The sequence below is a fragment of the Chiloscyllium punctatum genome, chromosome 9 (genome assembly GCF_047496795.1).
Source record: "Chiloscyllium punctatum isolate Juve2018m chromosome 9, sChiPun1.3, whole genome shotgun sequence".
NCBI classification, from domain to species: domain Eukaryota; kingdom Metazoa; phylum Chordata; class Chondrichthyes; order Orectolobiformes; family Hemiscylliidae; genus Chiloscyllium; species Chiloscyllium punctatum.
The window spans coordinates 40,643,190-40,659,809 of NC_092747.1; the positions used below are offsets into that span (position 1 = coordinate 40,643,190).

A 16,620-nucleotide genomic window follows, 5' to 3' on the forward strand; every position below is an offset into this window, starting at 1 on the left:
CTCCTCACCTACCACCCCACTAACCTCCATATACAGCGTATCATCCGCCGTCATTTCCGCCACCTCCAAACGGACCCCACCACCAGGGATATATTTCCCTCCCCTCCCCTATCAGCGTTCCAAAAAGACCACTCCCTCTGTGACTCCCTCGTCAGGTCCACACCTCCCACCAACCCAACCTCCACTCCCGGCACCTTCCCCTGCAACCGCAAGAAATGCAAAACTTGCGCCCACACCTCCCCCCTTACTTCCCTCCAAGGCCCCAAGAGATACTTCGATATCTGCCACAAATTCACCTGCACCTCCACACACATCATTTATTGCATCCACTGCACCCGATGTGGCCTCCTCTATATTGGGGAGACAGGCCGCCTACTTGCGGAACGTTTCAGAGAACACCTCTGGGACACCCGGACCAACCAACCTAACCACCTCGTGGCTCAACACTTCAACTCCCCCTCCCACTCCACCAAGGACATGCAGGTCCTTGGACTCCTCCATCGCCAGACCATAGCAACACGACGGTTGGAGGAAGAGCACCTCATCTTCCGCCTAGGAACCTTCTAACCACAAGGGATGAACTCAGATTTCTCCAGTTTCCTCATTTCCCCTCCCCCACCTTGTCTCAGTCAAATCCCTCGAACTCAGCACCGCCTTCCTAACCTGCAATCTTCTTCCTGACCTCTCTGCCCCCACCCCACTCTGGCCTATCACCCTCACCTTGACCTCCTTCCGCCTATCGCATTTCCAACGCCCCTCCCCCAAGTCCCTCCTCCCTACCTTTTATCTTAGCCTGCTGAACACACTTTCCTCATTCCTGATGAAGGGCTTTTGCCCGAAACGTCGATTTCGCTGCTCGTTGGATGCTGCCTGAACTGCTGTACTCTTCCAGCACCACTAATCCACACTTTCCTCATTCCTGAAGAAGGGCTTATACCCGAAACGTCGATTCTTCTGTTCCTTGGATGCTGCCTGACCTGCTGCGCTTTTCCAGCAACACATTTTCAACAATGTTTTAATAATCTAGTATGTAACAAAACAGGCCAAAGTATACTAATTTCGTCGAGATATTGTGATTTTTAATTTGTTTGAGACATCAACAATTATTGTGGAGTCACGCATGGAACTTGAGGCCAAAGGATATTGGCAGGTTTTTAAGATTCGAAGAGTGTGGTGCTGGAAAAGCATGGCTGGTCAGGCAACATTTGAGGAGGAGGAGAGTTGATGTTTTGAGCATAAGCCCTTCATCAGGAATGAGGGGGTGACCCAAGGGGGCTGAGAAGTAAATAGGAGGTGGGATGGGTCTGGGGGGAAGGTAACTGAGATTGCAATAGGTAGATCAAGGTGGGGATGAAGGTGATAGGTCAGAGGGGAGGGTGGAACGGATAGGTAGGAAGGAAGATGGACAGGTGGGATAAAGTTCAAGAGGGCGGTGCCGACTTGGAAGGTTCATCTGGGGTAAGGTGAGGGGAGAGGATGTGAGGAAACTGATAAAATCAACATTAGTTCCTTGTGGTTGGAAGGTCCCAAGGTGGAAGATGCCACATTCTTCCTCCAGGCTAGAGTTTGGTGGTGGAGGAAGCCCAGAACTTGCACGTCCTTGGGGAAGTGGGAGGATGAGTTAAAGTATTCAGCCACATGGTGGTGGGGTTGTTTAGTGTGGGTGTTCCAGAGATGTTCTCCAAAAAGTTTCACAAGTTGGCGTCTAGTCTCAACAACAGACACAGTGGATAATGAGTGTGAAAGTACAGGTAAATCTCTGTCGGATGTGGAGGGATCCTCTGGGGCCTTGGATGGAGGAGAGGAGAGAGGTGTGGGCACAGGTTTTGCACTTCTTGCGATGGCAGGGGAAGGTGCCAGGAGTGGACGTTGGGTTGGTGGGTGTCATGGAGCTAACAAGGGAGTGATGGAGAAAATGGTCTCTCCAGATGCAGATAGGACTTGGGAGGGTAATATATCCGTGGTGGTGGGGTCTGTTTGCAGGTGACAGAAATGGCGGAGAATGATGCGTTGTATCCAGAGGTTAATGGAGTGGAAGTTGATGACCAAGGGGGTTCTGTCCTTGTTGCGATTGAAGGAGTGGAGTTCAGGGGTGGAGGTGCGGGAAGTAGAGGAGCTGGAGGGCAACATCAACCACGTCTGTACATCTACTTCAAACTCACCGACTCCCACAGTTACCTGGACTACACATCCTCCCACCCTGCTTCCACGCTATCCCTTATTTCCCATTCCTCTACTGTGCCACATCTGCTCCCAGGAGGACCAATTCCACTAAAGAACATCCAAAATGGCCTCCTTCTTCAAAGACAGCAATTTTCCCTCCCAATAGGTCGACGATGCTCTCCAGCGCAACTCCTCTACTTCCTGCACCTCTGCCTTTGAACCCCACCCCTCCAATCACAACAAGGACAGACCCCCCGTGGTCCTCACCAACATCACATCACTTCCCTCCCCCACCAATTTCTGCCACCTGCAGACCCAACCGCCAGGGATATATCCCTCCCCACGCCTATCTGCACTCTGGAGAGACCCATTCCCTCCACGACTCCCTTGTTAGGTTCATGACTCTTACTAACCCACCCTCCACTTCCGGCACCATCCCCTGTCATCGCAAGAAGTGCAAAACCTGCACCCACACCTCCCCCATCACCTCCGTCCAAGACCCCAAAGGATCTTTCCATATCCGACAGAGATTTACCTGTACTTCCACACGTCATCTACTGTGTCCATTGCTCTCGATGTGGTCTCCTCTACACTGGGGAGACAGGACGCCAATTTGCTGAACATTTCAGAAAACATCCTTTGGACACCCACACTAAAAACCCCATCGCGCTGTGGCCTACCACTTTAACTGCCCCTCCCACTCTGCCAAGAACATGCAAGGCCTAGGCCTCCTCCACCGCCAAAGTCTGGCCACCCGATGCTTGGAGGAAGAATGTGTCATCTTCTGACTTGGGATCCTCCAACCACATGGGATCAATGTGGATTTCCTCATTTCTCCATCCCCCACCTTACCCCAGATCCAACCTTCCAACTTGATTTATCCCACCTGTCCATCTTCCTTCCCACCTATCCGCTCTACCCTCCTCACCAACCTATCACCTTCATCTACCTATTACATTTGGGGCGGCATGGTGGTTCGGTTGGTTCCACTGCTGCCTCACAGTGCCAGGGACCTGAGTTCGATTCCAACCTCAGGCAACTGTCAGTGTGGAGCTTGTACATTCTCCCCGTGTCTGTGTGGGCTTCCTCCGGGTGCTCCGGTTTCCTCCCACATCCAAAAACGTGCAGGTCACGTGAATTGGCCACACTAAATTGTCCAGTGTTAGGTGCATTAATCAGGGGCAAATATAGGGGAGGGGAATGGATCTGGGTGGGTTATTCTTCAGAGGGTCGGTGTGGACTTGTTGGGCCGAAGGGCCTGTTTCCAGACTGTAGGGAATCTAAACACTCCCAGCTGTCTCCACCCCCAGCCTCATCCCCCTCCCATTTATCTCTCAGCCCCCTTGGGCCACCCCCTCATTCCTGATGAAGAGCTTATGCTCGAAATATCGACTCCTGCTCCTTCAGATGCTGCCTGACTGGCTGTGCTTTTCCAGCACCACATTCATCAACTCTGATCTCCAGTATCTGCAGTCCTCTCTTTCTCTGGGATTTTGAGATTACACGGCTGTATTATGAGATGTATTCGGTGGGACATTTAGCGTGATATTATTTCACAGGGAATTAACATTACATTCTTCTCGGCATACACAGAAATGGCTAAGTTGTTGCCACATATCAGTAAAGATGTAAAGGTTTGTAGGTTCATACAGACAAGCTATTGCAAAAGGAGTTAATACATACAAACTGTTGCATGTTAAGGAATGAATTATGAGATAGTAAGAAGTGAAGTCATTTGTATGACCATGACTTCAAAAGAAAAGTTAGGAATTGGGCAAACACGATTTAGCCAATCTGAGATTGATCACATGCTGTCCATGCATTGACAAGCTAATCAGAATTCAGGATGTCTCCAATCATGCACAGAGGGTAGTGCCAAGCAAAGTTAATAAGCAATAATTTTTAATGGTTCAGTGCAGAGAAGGGAAGACTAAGGACATAATGACAAATTTAGTCAACAAAAAGCAAACAAGAGACATGTGTCCAGTGAGCCAGAAACACAATCTGGTGTCCTGAATTTGATCAACTGAAAATTTACTGCTTTTATTGAATATAATTTCTTTTATACTTATCATATTAAAGTAATAAATTTTGAAAAATGTGATGAAATATACTTGTTCCTGGAATAGATTGTTGGAACCAATCAGGACAAGTAAACATTTAGATTGTGCAGCACAGTCTGTAATTGTAATTGATTTAGTTCTTGCAAGAAAAGTTAAAGTGAACACTTAAATTATATGACGTTGTCTTCAATCTTTAATTTAGCATCCACAGAATTAAGACACTTCAGTTATTGTTTCTTGTGATTAAAAACTTCCAAACCACATTTTGAATAAGTTATCATCTCAGTTATATTAAGGAGAACAATGGTTGTAACTACACAACCTATTCACAAAGGCATTATGTATTACCATTGGTGAAGCAATACTACTCAAGGAAAATTACTTCGAGCCCATTTTTGTTTTTTTATTTGAATAATCATTTGAAACCACCATGTGCAAAATTAGTCTCATCCCAATAATAAAAACAAATTTCTCCTACTTTATTTAAACATAAGACCTTTTTAAGTTTATTACTTTGGTAACATGATTCAACTGGAAGAAGTTGGAAACATCAATTGAGATGCTGCAACTGATGCTCTGGTCTAGGTAACACACTTCTGTTAATTGCTGAATATTTGCAAGCTTGACCTTCTCAAAGAATACAAATTGTTTTTGCGACATAATTACAGCAGGAATTGAGAAAAATTATTTGCACATAATTACCTTGAATTTTTGTATCAAGAACACTAATTGTGATAATTTGATTTTTCCTTCATGCCTGTTTGAGATAAACCTTTATTTCTATAAACTTTCAAATAAATGTTCATTTTACTGTAATTAACATTTTAGCTGACAGCATTGCTTAACTTATGAGAAGTGAAATTATCCAGTGATTTGCAAAAACTTGTTTTAAAGCTAACTAATTAGTTGAATATTGTTAAAATCACAACACCAGGTTATAGTCCAACAGGTTTATTTGGAAGCACTAGCTTTCGGAGCACTGCTCCTTCATCAGGTGATTGTGGAGAATAAGATCGCAAGACACAGAATTTATAACCTTACAATCTTACTCTACACAATCACCTGATGAAGGATCAGCGCTCAGAAAGTTAGTGCTTCCAAATAAACCTGTTGGACTATAACCTGGTGTTGCGTGATTTTTAAACTTTGTACACCCCAGTCCAACACTGATGCATTCAAATCATGCCTTGAATATTTGTCAGGTTACATACAATGAGTGTCTTCACATTAGACAACACATTACACATGAGAAATAGAAGAGAACAAAAGGGCTGAAAAGTGATGAACAAAAAAAGGGGATTAACATCAGGAGAAAAATGTTTTGGCCAAATTTTAAAGTTGGATTGTTTTCACTGGAAAGGCAAAGGCTGAGAGATGATAGACCTGATAGAGATCTACAAAATTTATGAGATGCATAGATAGGGTGGATAGTCAGAGACCTTTTTCCAGGGTGGAAAGGTCAACTACAAACCTGTACAGGTTCAAGATGAAAAATTTAGGGATAGTGTGCAGAAAATGTTTCACAGAGGATTATGGGTGCCTGAAACTCACTGCCAGTGAAGGTGGTGGAAGCAGGCAGATTAGGAATTTTAATTGTTTGTTTTCTAATAATTAAAATCCAACTAATATCCAGGATATGATTGCCTGCATTATTGGGCAGGCATTCTAAAAGAGGTAGCTGCAGAGTTAATAAATGCACTGGTTTCTGAAATTTTCTAGGTTCTAGTACAGTCCCAGCAGATTGGGAGTGAGCAATCTAACTCCACTACAAGAAAAGAGGGAGACAGCCAGGCCTCAGTCAACAGGAAAAGGCTACAATCTCATGTTAAGCAAGTCTTATCCAAGCACATAGCAAATCACAGTACACAGTACAATCAGACAAGGCATGTTTTACAAAAGAAAAATTGTAGTTAAAGAAATTCCTGGGAGTCTTTTTTGGGATGTAACTAGCAATATCAATAATGAGGAATGAGTGGATTTCTTCACTCAAAAGCATTAGGAATCTTTGGAATACACCTCTCCAAATGAATGCACCATTACTGAATATCTTTAATGCACAGATGGACAAATTGTTGTCTCTAGATTCTCTGCGAGAGCATGAGCTGCAGGAAGGAAAATAAACTTGAGGCATAAAGATGTTGCATGACAGAGTAGGCTCATAGGGCTATATAGTCTATTCCTGCTCGTATTTTGCATGTTCTTGAGCTGTATAAAACAGTGCCAATTATACTAAGTAACATTTTTATATTTACTTTTATTTCTGTGTTTCATGTTTTTAATGGCACTATCTTTTACTGGGTCATTAATTTATAAATTAGTTAACTGGTGAAGCAAATGCATTTAACTTGAGTGACACCACAAGACAAAGTTTTTGCAGTACTTTCTTCAGCCCAGTCTCTCCACGCAATGGATACTTCGCAAAATACTGATGGACTGAAACCAAGTGTATCAAGGGGTGACCACATCACCTGAAATATTCCTCAATTATCAAAATACAAAACACTGCAATTCATTCAGTAAATTACTAATTTTATCATAACAAAAATTAAAAATCAATTGAACCTGTCAAAAAAAGTTGTCTTTGTGAATGACTGAATTTCTAATGTTACAGAATTAGAACAAATCTACAAACAGTTGTACAAATGTCTTTTATAGCAATATAGAAATGAACACATTTTATATTTAGTCACAAGAGTAACTAAATAATTGTTCATAGAAAATACAGTAAAAGTTATCAATAAAATATAGGTAATTACAAACTCATTACACAAATGATTGACAGTAATGCTTTGTATAATTTTCAAAATCTATAAACTAGAATTGAAAAATAATTACATTTTCTTAGACTGGAATCCACAAAACAAAATTCCAATGGCTAGTTGCAACTTCATAATGGCAGAGACTGCTGAGAATTCTATCACCTGATCTCTTACATAATTTGCTTTGCTTACACTCCAATCTCCCAAAATCTGTAGCAGTTTTTAAATCTTCGACTATTTTGTTGTCCCAGGTCCGTCCTCATATTTTCACTTACTTCACAATGTATTGCAAGACTCAATACAACTGTACTGTACAACGAATACGCTCCATTCCGAAAAGTTATTATTGGCAACATTAGAAAAGCTATTCTGCTATCTTTTCAAGGGTCAACACAAGACATTCACAAACAATACATTGCTACACTGTGGTAGCAGAAATTATTTGAGCATTAGCATGTAAAAAGAGTTAGTCAATGCCCTCAGGTAAACCTTGCTCCACAGTGAGTCAATCACTGTAATAATCAACATTGCACTGCCATCATTTAAAATGATGTTTATAATCTTGCTGGAGACAAAATGCACCATTTACAAAGTCATATGAATACTGTGCAATTCTGCTTGTTATCTACTGGGCTTGATTGTTTTAATATCCACATCATAACGTGGCACCAGATTTCACTTTGGAAGAAAGAGCTTGTTTGAAACGTCGTTTTAAATCTTGCATGTTGGGTGACTTGGGGCGTGGAATAATTGATCCTCTTCGTTTTTCTCCATTATTGTTCATATGCAGTTTGCTCACCTCTTTGTAGGCATGTTGAAAAACATCATACACATCCTCATAGTTTTCCCTGGTAGAGATTTCTAAGAATGTTGCACCAAGCTCATTTGCTAATTGGATTCCATCATTAGTCTGAACTTGTCTGGCATGCAATAGGTCACTCTTATTAGCAACAATAATCACAGGGACTTTTGTATCAGGGTACATTTTGCGTATATGCTGATACAGGGGTCGAATCAGTTTGTAACTGTTGTAGTCTGTTATTGAATACACCAAGATAAATCCCTCAGCCCAGTGAATGCACCTGGAGACAAGGTCAGGAAAACGTGCACACTCTGCTTGAGCCTAAAAACAAAGAAATTTCAGAAATTAGCTCATTTGTTTGAATTTGCAAATTCAATGTCAAAGAAAAACTGATCCATTATGTTCTACAAAATGAATTGCATAATATTAATAAAGTTATGCTATTGTTCAAATAAGCTACAAATCAAAACTGACAACTTTCATTCACAAATTAGTCTTTGTGCTAATTACTATTCAAATAACCTGCAAACTTTGCATTTGGCTTCAGGGAGTTTTATTCTTTATGGACATCAAGAATAAAATGATTCTTTCTGGTGTCCTCACTTTTGTACCCCATAATTCCTAAAAATGAGATTGTCACAAAAAGCATACCTGGACACAAGGTGTGTCTTGCACTTGGACTGAAAGCTGCTCTCCTTCAATATGAACCAGTCTTGAATAAAGATTGCCTGTGATTTAGAGCAATAGATTGTTAGCAAGTATTTATTATTTATTGATTTTAGCATTCAATTTTTAAATGATTTTAAGAAATACACACCTGTATTTGATTCATAATCCCCAATAAATCTCTTAGTTAAGAACCGGACAATCAATGCTAGAAAGAAACAAAAATATTTATTAATATCTTGCTGTTAGAGCTATTGCAGTTGTTCTTTCATATGCATTTGACAAATTGAGAATTTATTATATTCATTGGAAGCACCAGAGACACACTGCTTTAATATTCAGATAATATCAATGTTAATTCTGCAGTTTTATATCTATCCTTTTTAAAAGAAGAACAGCTTTAATATTGGTTTTTGGTGCAAAAGTTCCAATGGGTAGTAATCCTAAGATAAACTTGGTCACAATCAGAGGCCGGTTCTTGTGATGATCTATGTTGCCACCGGAATGTTCCATTATTGGAAGTTGATAGTGCTACTATGGATCAGAACTAACAAAAGAAAATTAAAATAAATCAGTTACTAGGATGAAAATACAAAATCAGAGGAATTTGGCCATTCGGTCCCTTCAACCAATTCCTCCACCAAATAAGATCTTGTCTGAATTGATCACGCCATGTTCCTACCAACTTACAATAACGTTGCGACACTAATTTTTCAAGAACCTATCTACCTCGGCTTCCAACACCTTTTGGAGGAGGAATGTTCCAAAGCTCATGATCCTCTGAGGAAAGATTTCTACTCACTTCTGTTTTAAATGGGCAACAGTTTACTTCAAAGTGTTGCTCTACATCTAGATCTTTTCACAGGCTCCCTATCAAGTCCTCTCTGGATTTTATGTTTCAATCAATTCACCTCTTACTCAAAACTCCAATGGGTACAAGCCTACACTGTCCAACTTTTCCTAAGCAAAAGTGAGGACTGCAGATGCTGCAAATCAGAGTCTACATTAGAGTGGTGCTGGAAAAGCAACTGAGGAGCAGGAAAAAAACAACAACATTTCAGGCAAAAGCCCTTCATTAGGGCTGAAGACAGGGAGCATCCAGGGTGGAGGGATAAATGGTAGGGGGTGGTGCTGGGGAGAAAGTAGCAAAAAAGAGGACAGTAGATGGATGGGGGTGGAGATGAAGGTGATAGGTCAGAGGAGGGTGGAGCAGTTAGGTGGGAAGGAAGATTGGCAGGTAGGACCAATCAGGAGAATGGTGCTGAGCTGGAAGGTTGGAACTGGGGTAGGATAACCTATTCTTTTGAAGTATTCATGTAATAAAATATTCCTTGAACTGCTTTCAATGCATTTACAGGTTGCCTTTAAACATGAGGATATCGTACAACACTATATAACTGAAGCATAACCACTCTACCTTTATCTTCAATTCCCCTTTCATTTAAAAATATTCTGCTAACCTTCCTAACAACTTGATGTACCTGCATACTACCATTTTGTACAATAGGACACACAGATTCCTATGTACCTCAGAGTTCTGCAACTTCTCACTGTTTAGATATGCTTCTGTTTTATATTCTTGCCAAAAGAAAACATTTTACTTTGTCCCGTTATACTCCATTAGCCATTCAATTCTTTACCTTCCTCAACTTACTTTCCCTGATATCTTTGTGTCATCAGCAAATTTAGCAACCATCTCTTTGACCCCACCATCCATCCATGTCATTTATACAAGTTGTAAGGAAGTGGAGTTCCCAGGACAGATCCCTGTGGTATATCACTTCTCACATCTTGCCAACTGTTTATGCTTCCTTCCTTGTTGCCGGTTAGCTAGCTGATCTTAGAACCATGACAATATATTACTCCCAAATCATGGGCTTTTATTTTCCAGAGTAGCCTTTGAAGTTGAATCTTAAGTGGCTTCTGAAAATCTAAGTACAGTTCAACCACCAGTTCCCCTTTATTCATAGCTCATATTCCTTCCTCCAAAGAACTCAAATAAATTGGCTAAACAGGATTTCCCCATAAAGAGTCTGCTTGATCACCTTAATTTAATATCTAATAAGGCAAGATATTAGAAGCTAAGTTAAACTAACTAGTTTGAAGATAAAAAGCCAAAGGCCAAATCTAATAACAGGCATTCCACCAGAACGCAGAAAAACTGTTGGTAGCTGTGATATTATTTAAGTTTGGAATGACATGATGTGATTTCTTTTATTATTAATGCATGAAAAGATTCTAAAGACATCCTTCATTATGCTGGTTTCTACGTATTTGCGTTTTATTCATTTGGGGTGGTTGTGCAGAGTAGCAGAGGGCCCTCAAATGTATAAATTCACGGAGAGAATTATTTTAGTGGTAATACTCATTCAAATTCTCTTTCTGTCAGGGAGATTGAGGCTAGGATTGTTGCTGTATAGGAGCATTTTACTAGATATGTAAAAGATTTGTAAGTACAACAATACAGTATTTAGTAGCTCTTTAATTATTGAATTACTGCATTTAAAATCAAGCTATGTGAAAGAACTCTGCTCTGAATTGCTATATCAGAGTTGGAGATCACTGATTTGGTTACATGATCTTTGTTGATGGTAGCAGTGACTTATGTCTAAACAGGAAGTCACTGTATAACTAACAGTTTTGCAAGTTTCTGAAATCTAAAGATATGCCATTTTCAGTTGAACTGTATCAAAAACAGTGGATTATTTCTCAATGAAAAGAGAATTACTTCTGGCTATTAAAAGTCAGATGTTGCATTAGCTATAAAAGAAATCAATTATTGTTTCTATTTATTAAATCAGGGAAATATTTATCTTTCAGACTATCAGGAAAAACACAATGATTTCTTCTGCTCTTGTACATCCTGTCAGGAAACTGAAGGAAAACAAACTCATAAGTTTCTATTTACTCCCAAATAATAGAGCATTTTATTTTTAATTGCTGTATCTATACCACTGAACAAAAAAAAACACATATGCAGATTTGAGAAGATACAAAAATACCCTTTTTAAAAATCTTGTATTTGGCTTATTCAATATAGCACAAATAGCAAACATTTAATTTCATCCAACTGCACATATGTTTTAAACTCAAGACAAATAAACACTAATAAAAAGATCAATATGAATTTAAGAGCTAATCTGCATATCCATTGTTTAGTCTCAATGTAAATTTTTGTATACATATTCAACTAGCAAGGTGAAGTCTGGGCTTTTGTCAAATCGGCTCCTACTATGATTATTCAAAGCACAACTATTTTTGTCAACTTTGTCAAAAGAGATTCTACTCACATTACGTGTGCAGAATAGAAGCATTTGTTGAAATTAACAACTAAGATTATTTGACTTATGCACGTTTGCAAATTCATTGCAAGCTTTTTGGAAAAAATGTTTTTTAAAATATGTTGGAATGCCTTAATCCAAGCAAATTCTATCTAAGCTAAAGAGGGAAATGTTTTCTTTCATTTAAAATACTGCACCAACTTTTTTTTAAAAATTCATTCAACCAAAGGATGCAGGTTTCAATCACATGGCCAGCATTTATTGCCCATCACTAATTGCTGCCTTCTTGTAACACTGCGGTCTATTTGAGATAGGTAGACTCACAGTGCTGTTAGGAGAGAGTTACAGGACTGTGATTCAGTGACACTGAAGGAACCACAACATACTTCCAAATCAGGAGAATGAGTGGCTTGAAGAGAAACATACAGGTGGAGGTTTTCTGATGTATCTGCTACCCTTATCCTTTTAGATAGCAGTGGTTGTGGGTTTGGAAAGTGCTGTCAAAGAAGCTTATAGTGAATTTCTGCAGTGTTTCTTGTAGATGGTACAGTGCTCTGCATCAGTATAAAAGTGAGCAGATGTAGTGCCAATGAAGCAAGTGGCTTTGTCCTCAGTGGTGTCAAGCTTCTTGACTGCACTCATCCAGCGCATCCTCTATCAAGGGCGGCACGGTGGTTAGCACTGCTGCCTCACAGCGCCAGAGACCTGGGTTCAATTCTCGCCTCAGGCGACTGACTGTGTGGAGTTTGCACGTTCTCCCCGTGTCTGCGTGGGTTTCCTCCGGGTGCTCCGGTTTCCTCCCACAGTCCAAAGATGTGCAGGTCAGGTAAATTGGCCATGCTAAATTGCCCGTAGTGTTAGGTAAGGGGTGGATGTAGGGGTATGGGTGGGTTGCGCTTCGGCGGGTCGGTGTGGACTTGTTGGGCCGAAGGGCCTGTTTCCACACTGTAATCTAATTTAATCTAAAACATCCTCAGGATTAGCATTGACCCGAAACAGAACTGGAATAGCTATGTAAATTCTGTGGCTACAAAAAAAAAAAGGTCAGAGACTAGGAATGCAACAGCAAGTAACTTACTATGTGACTCCCCAAAGATTGTCCACCATCTACAAGGCACCAGTCAGGAGTGCAATGGAACATTCCCCACATGCCTAGATGAGTACAGTTCCAACAACACTAAAGAAGCTTGACATCAAGATGAAAGCAGCCCACTTGACTGGCACCTCTTCCAGACATTCACTCCCTTCACTACTGATGCTCAATAGCAGCGGTGTGTATCATCTATGGAATTCACTGTAGAAAGTCACCAAGGATGAGTAGACAGCACCTTTCAAACTCATGACCATTACCATTGAGAAGGCAAAGAGCAGCAGAAAAATTAGAATATGACCATCTGCATGCTTCCCTCCAAACCACACACCAAGCTGATTTGGAAATATATCACCACTTCACTGTTAGGACAAAATCCTGGAAATCCTTACTTCACAGCATTGTGGGGGTACCTACACCAAACGGACTGCAATAGTTCAAGGCAACAACTCACCACCACCTCCTCAAGGGAAACGGAGGATGGGCAAATAAATGCTGCCCCAGCCAATGAAATCCACATCCCAGAAAGAATTTTTTTAAAAAACTTACTAAATTCAAAACAGATGCATTTTGGCATTAAGATTTCCCTTTGTATAACTCTTTGCAATGTAACTTAGCTATAACTTTCAAAAAGCACACTTACTCCTATTCAGACACATGTTATCATTTACTAGAGTATTTCCATTGTCTTTGAAACGGAATCTACCAACTAATACACAGATACCTTGAGCAGCTTTATGTTGATGACTCACATGCACTAAAAACTGTGCAAACATCTTCGAATCATTCTTTTGTTTGGTCCTATTATTCAATATAGCATATGGGGATTAGTTTTTCACACCAATTATGTCAAAACGAGAACACTTTGAATAAAAATTTGAATTGTGCAAGTCCAGATGGACTTAATATGGCTCAGAGCTAAATTATGTTGTGTGTACAAATCCCAAAGGCCACATGTGTAATTAAATTATCACAAACTTTTCAAATTCCCATTCAATGGCTTGAATCCAAGGTGGCTCCCAATTCTCCTTATATATCTTGCCCCCTACAATAGACTAATGGAAAACTGCCCTTTTTAAACAAAGAATATGCTCATTGCTCAGATCTGAGGAAGGGTCACTCAACAGGAGACGTTAACTCCGATTTCTCTCCACAGATGGTGCCAAACCTGTTGCACCTTTCCAACAATTTAATTTTTGTTTCTGCTCATTTTTCTTTTTGAAAAGACGTACACTGATTTCCGTCCAGTGGGCAAACTAAGTGGTTTAAAAAGAAATTCAAAACAAAGCCAAAGACAAAAAAGGGCTACACGAGGTAATCACAGTCCTTCTGAAAACAACCAGTGAACAATTTCCAGACCTTTTGTATTGGAACTGAACACAATACATTCCAAGGCAGGAGTAAGACACCCGATGAAGAGCTTTTGCCCGAAACGTCGCTTTTCCTGCTCCTCGGATGCTGCCTGACCTGCTGTCCTTTTCCAGCACCACTCTGATCTAAACTCTGGTTTCCAGCATCTGTAGTCCTCACTTTTGCCTACCTTTGATTGTAGGGAGTTCTTGCCATTGTATTGGCCAATCAGGCTCACACGAAAAAAAAATCTGATCGTTAACTCATTGCTAATTGGCAGTCAGTCAATTTCCAAGGTTACTGTAGTGACCACACTTCAGGAGTACATAGTGGCCATGAAGAGTTGGTGAAACGCATTATATAAACGTGAATCTTTCCTCGCCCTTTGTCCACCTGTCTTAATATTTTGGTGTCAGGTTTTGTCCTATTTGTTTCTACAACGCTTTCGAACGTTACCTGAAAGGCGCTATGCAAATACAAATCCCTATTGTTACCATCGACTCCCAACAGACAGTTCTTACAGTCCAACACATCTGAACGTGCGAGTCAGCGCGCTACCTTTACTCTTCTGGAGGCAAATCTCAGAGTCCGCCTCAAAAATACCTTTTTCACAGACTCAAAAATCCTTCAGGAAACAATTGCCAGGTTTCAAATGTAAAAGCGGGACAGTGTCCGCTGGGAGGCACGCCTGGCATGCAATGCCCCTGCACTTGGCCACAACGCCATCAGGTTTTGTATTGGGCAGCAAGAGGAATCCCATTCCATCTATTTGGGACAAACTGAATCCTAAATTTCAGAGTGAAAAGACTCAGTCTTCAGTCTGGAGACTTAATGATAGTTGAGTTGTAACCAACATGAATACAGACCAATCATGCAAACAGGTATCTCATGGTTGCTCAACCATTCAATACAGAAAACACATTGTTGATGCTGGATTTAATCGTCGAACGAATCCATCAGATGTGACAAATATTTGTTCGTGTTCAACTGATTTAGTTTAATAGACATACCGTTCATTTCAAAAGTAAACTGTCGATCGACATTTCTGTAGGCGGCTCAATCACCTCTTACCTGTTTTCCCAACAGTGCTTGACCCTAAAACTGCGATCTTGATGTCTCTGTTCATCACATTGTCGCATGACTCCGGGATTGGAACCAACAGTAAGTTCGTCGACATATTATAAAAACGCATGGGTCCCCTGGCAGTGTTCCGGCAACTCGATGGAATTGCAGAGAGCGGCTGCTCTGATTAACTGAGGCTGCAGCTCTTCTCTGACCAGGTTTGGTACAATCAGCAACTCACAAAACTGCACCAGCCCCACGCAGGTCTCCTTGAAGCGGCTGGCGTTTCTTTGTGCCTGGGCTCTGAGAGCTCTCGCCTCTTCATATACACAGTGCTGTGGGCGAGCAGCCTCCCACTCCTCACACAAACCAATAGAACTGCACTGACGAACACAGCAACGTAAATCGCCTGAATACGTCCAGACGTAGCAACTTCCTCGCATTATACCTGCACCTAGGGTGAAAGGGTATTATAGGCAGCACCGAATGGCTGATTTACAAATAACACAGACTATAATGTTGATTTGTTCGCTTTAGTCGAACTTTTCTTAGTGGACTGCCAATGTCGGCATCGAACAGGTCAAGAATGGCACGTTAGGATCCAATTAAGAGGGACACTGCCTAGTTCAATAAAGCAGGGACCCATTCAGCTACGCATCATGACAGGCAGGTAACATGTGTCCATGGGGAAAGATTCTCACACGTCTACATGTGGGAAGTGCTTTCTAAAATGGGATTTGGGGAGGGAATCGGCAATTCGTGTCGAGAGGGGGTTGCTGGAAAAGCACAGCAGGTCAGGCAGCATCCGAGGAACAGGAAAATCGACGTTTCGGGCCAGAGTCCTTCATCAGGAATGCTGTGCTTTTCCAGCAACACACTCTCAACTCTGATCTCCAGCATCTGCAGACCTCACTGTCTCCTAATCCGCAATTAGATTTGGCTGCCGCACACCAACGTTGTTAGTGCAGTCTCAATCAATGGGTGGGAATCAGAAAGCTTATCGATCAGATCCAGAGTCAGGCAGAGGTGCCCATTCTACTGCATTGTTGGTATGTTGTATAGAGCATTTTGCGGAGTCCATCAGGAAGGATGTGAGCCTGAGAGGAGTGACTATTCCAGGCAGCAGAGGTCTGTAAGTCAAAGCCTCCCTGTAGTGGATGATTTTGTCATATTCTGCTCAAATCAGCTGTCAGTGCACAGACTCATGAGCATCTGCGACCAGTTTGAACTGGCCTCAGGAGCCAAGGTAAATCGAGGCAAGAGTGAGGCCATGTTCTTTGGGAACTGGACAGACTGATCTTTCATCCATCAGTACAGATTACCAGAATGTGCTGGGAATATGGTTCGGAGGGACTGAGGCACGTGCAAAACATTGGGAGGCGTG

At 41.3% G+C, this 16,620-nt stretch overlaps 1 protein-coding gene across 1 annotated transcript; it reads right to left on the bottom strand.

Annotated features, from left to right (window-relative positions):
* Window positions 1-6,940: 6,940 nt before the first annotated feature.
* LOC140481003 (ras-like protein family member 11A) lies at window positions 6,941-15,542 on the bottom strand. Its single transcript, XM_072576613.1, has 4 exons — window positions 15,246-15,542; window positions 8,605-8,661; window positions 8,439-8,515; window positions 6,941-8,108 (listed from the first exon to the last, which is right to left on the bottom strand). Exons 1-4 carry the CDS (start codon window positions 15,364-15,366, stop codon window positions 7,641-7,643), a joined length of 723 nt encoding a protein of 240 aa, XP_072432714.1. The 5' UTR covers window positions 15,367-15,542; the 3' UTR covers window positions 6,941-7,640.
* Between the last annotated feature and the right edge of the window lie 1,078 nt (window positions 15,543-16,620).

Excerpts from the sequence above, each read along its gene's own strand:
- LOC140481003 (XM_072576613.1), bottom strand. The coding sequence starts at position 15,366 with ATGCGTTTTTATAATATGTCGACGAACTTACTGTTGGTTCCAATCCCG. Across the intron at positions 8,662-15,245 it reads AAGCACTGTTGGGAAAACAG|CATTGATTGTCCGGTTCTTA; the intron begins GTAAGAGGTGAT and ends GTTTCTTTCTAG. Across the intron at positions 8,516-8,604 it reads GGATTATGAATCAAATACAG|GCAATCTTTATTCAAGACTG; the intron begins GTGTGTATTTCT and ends TCTAAATCACAG.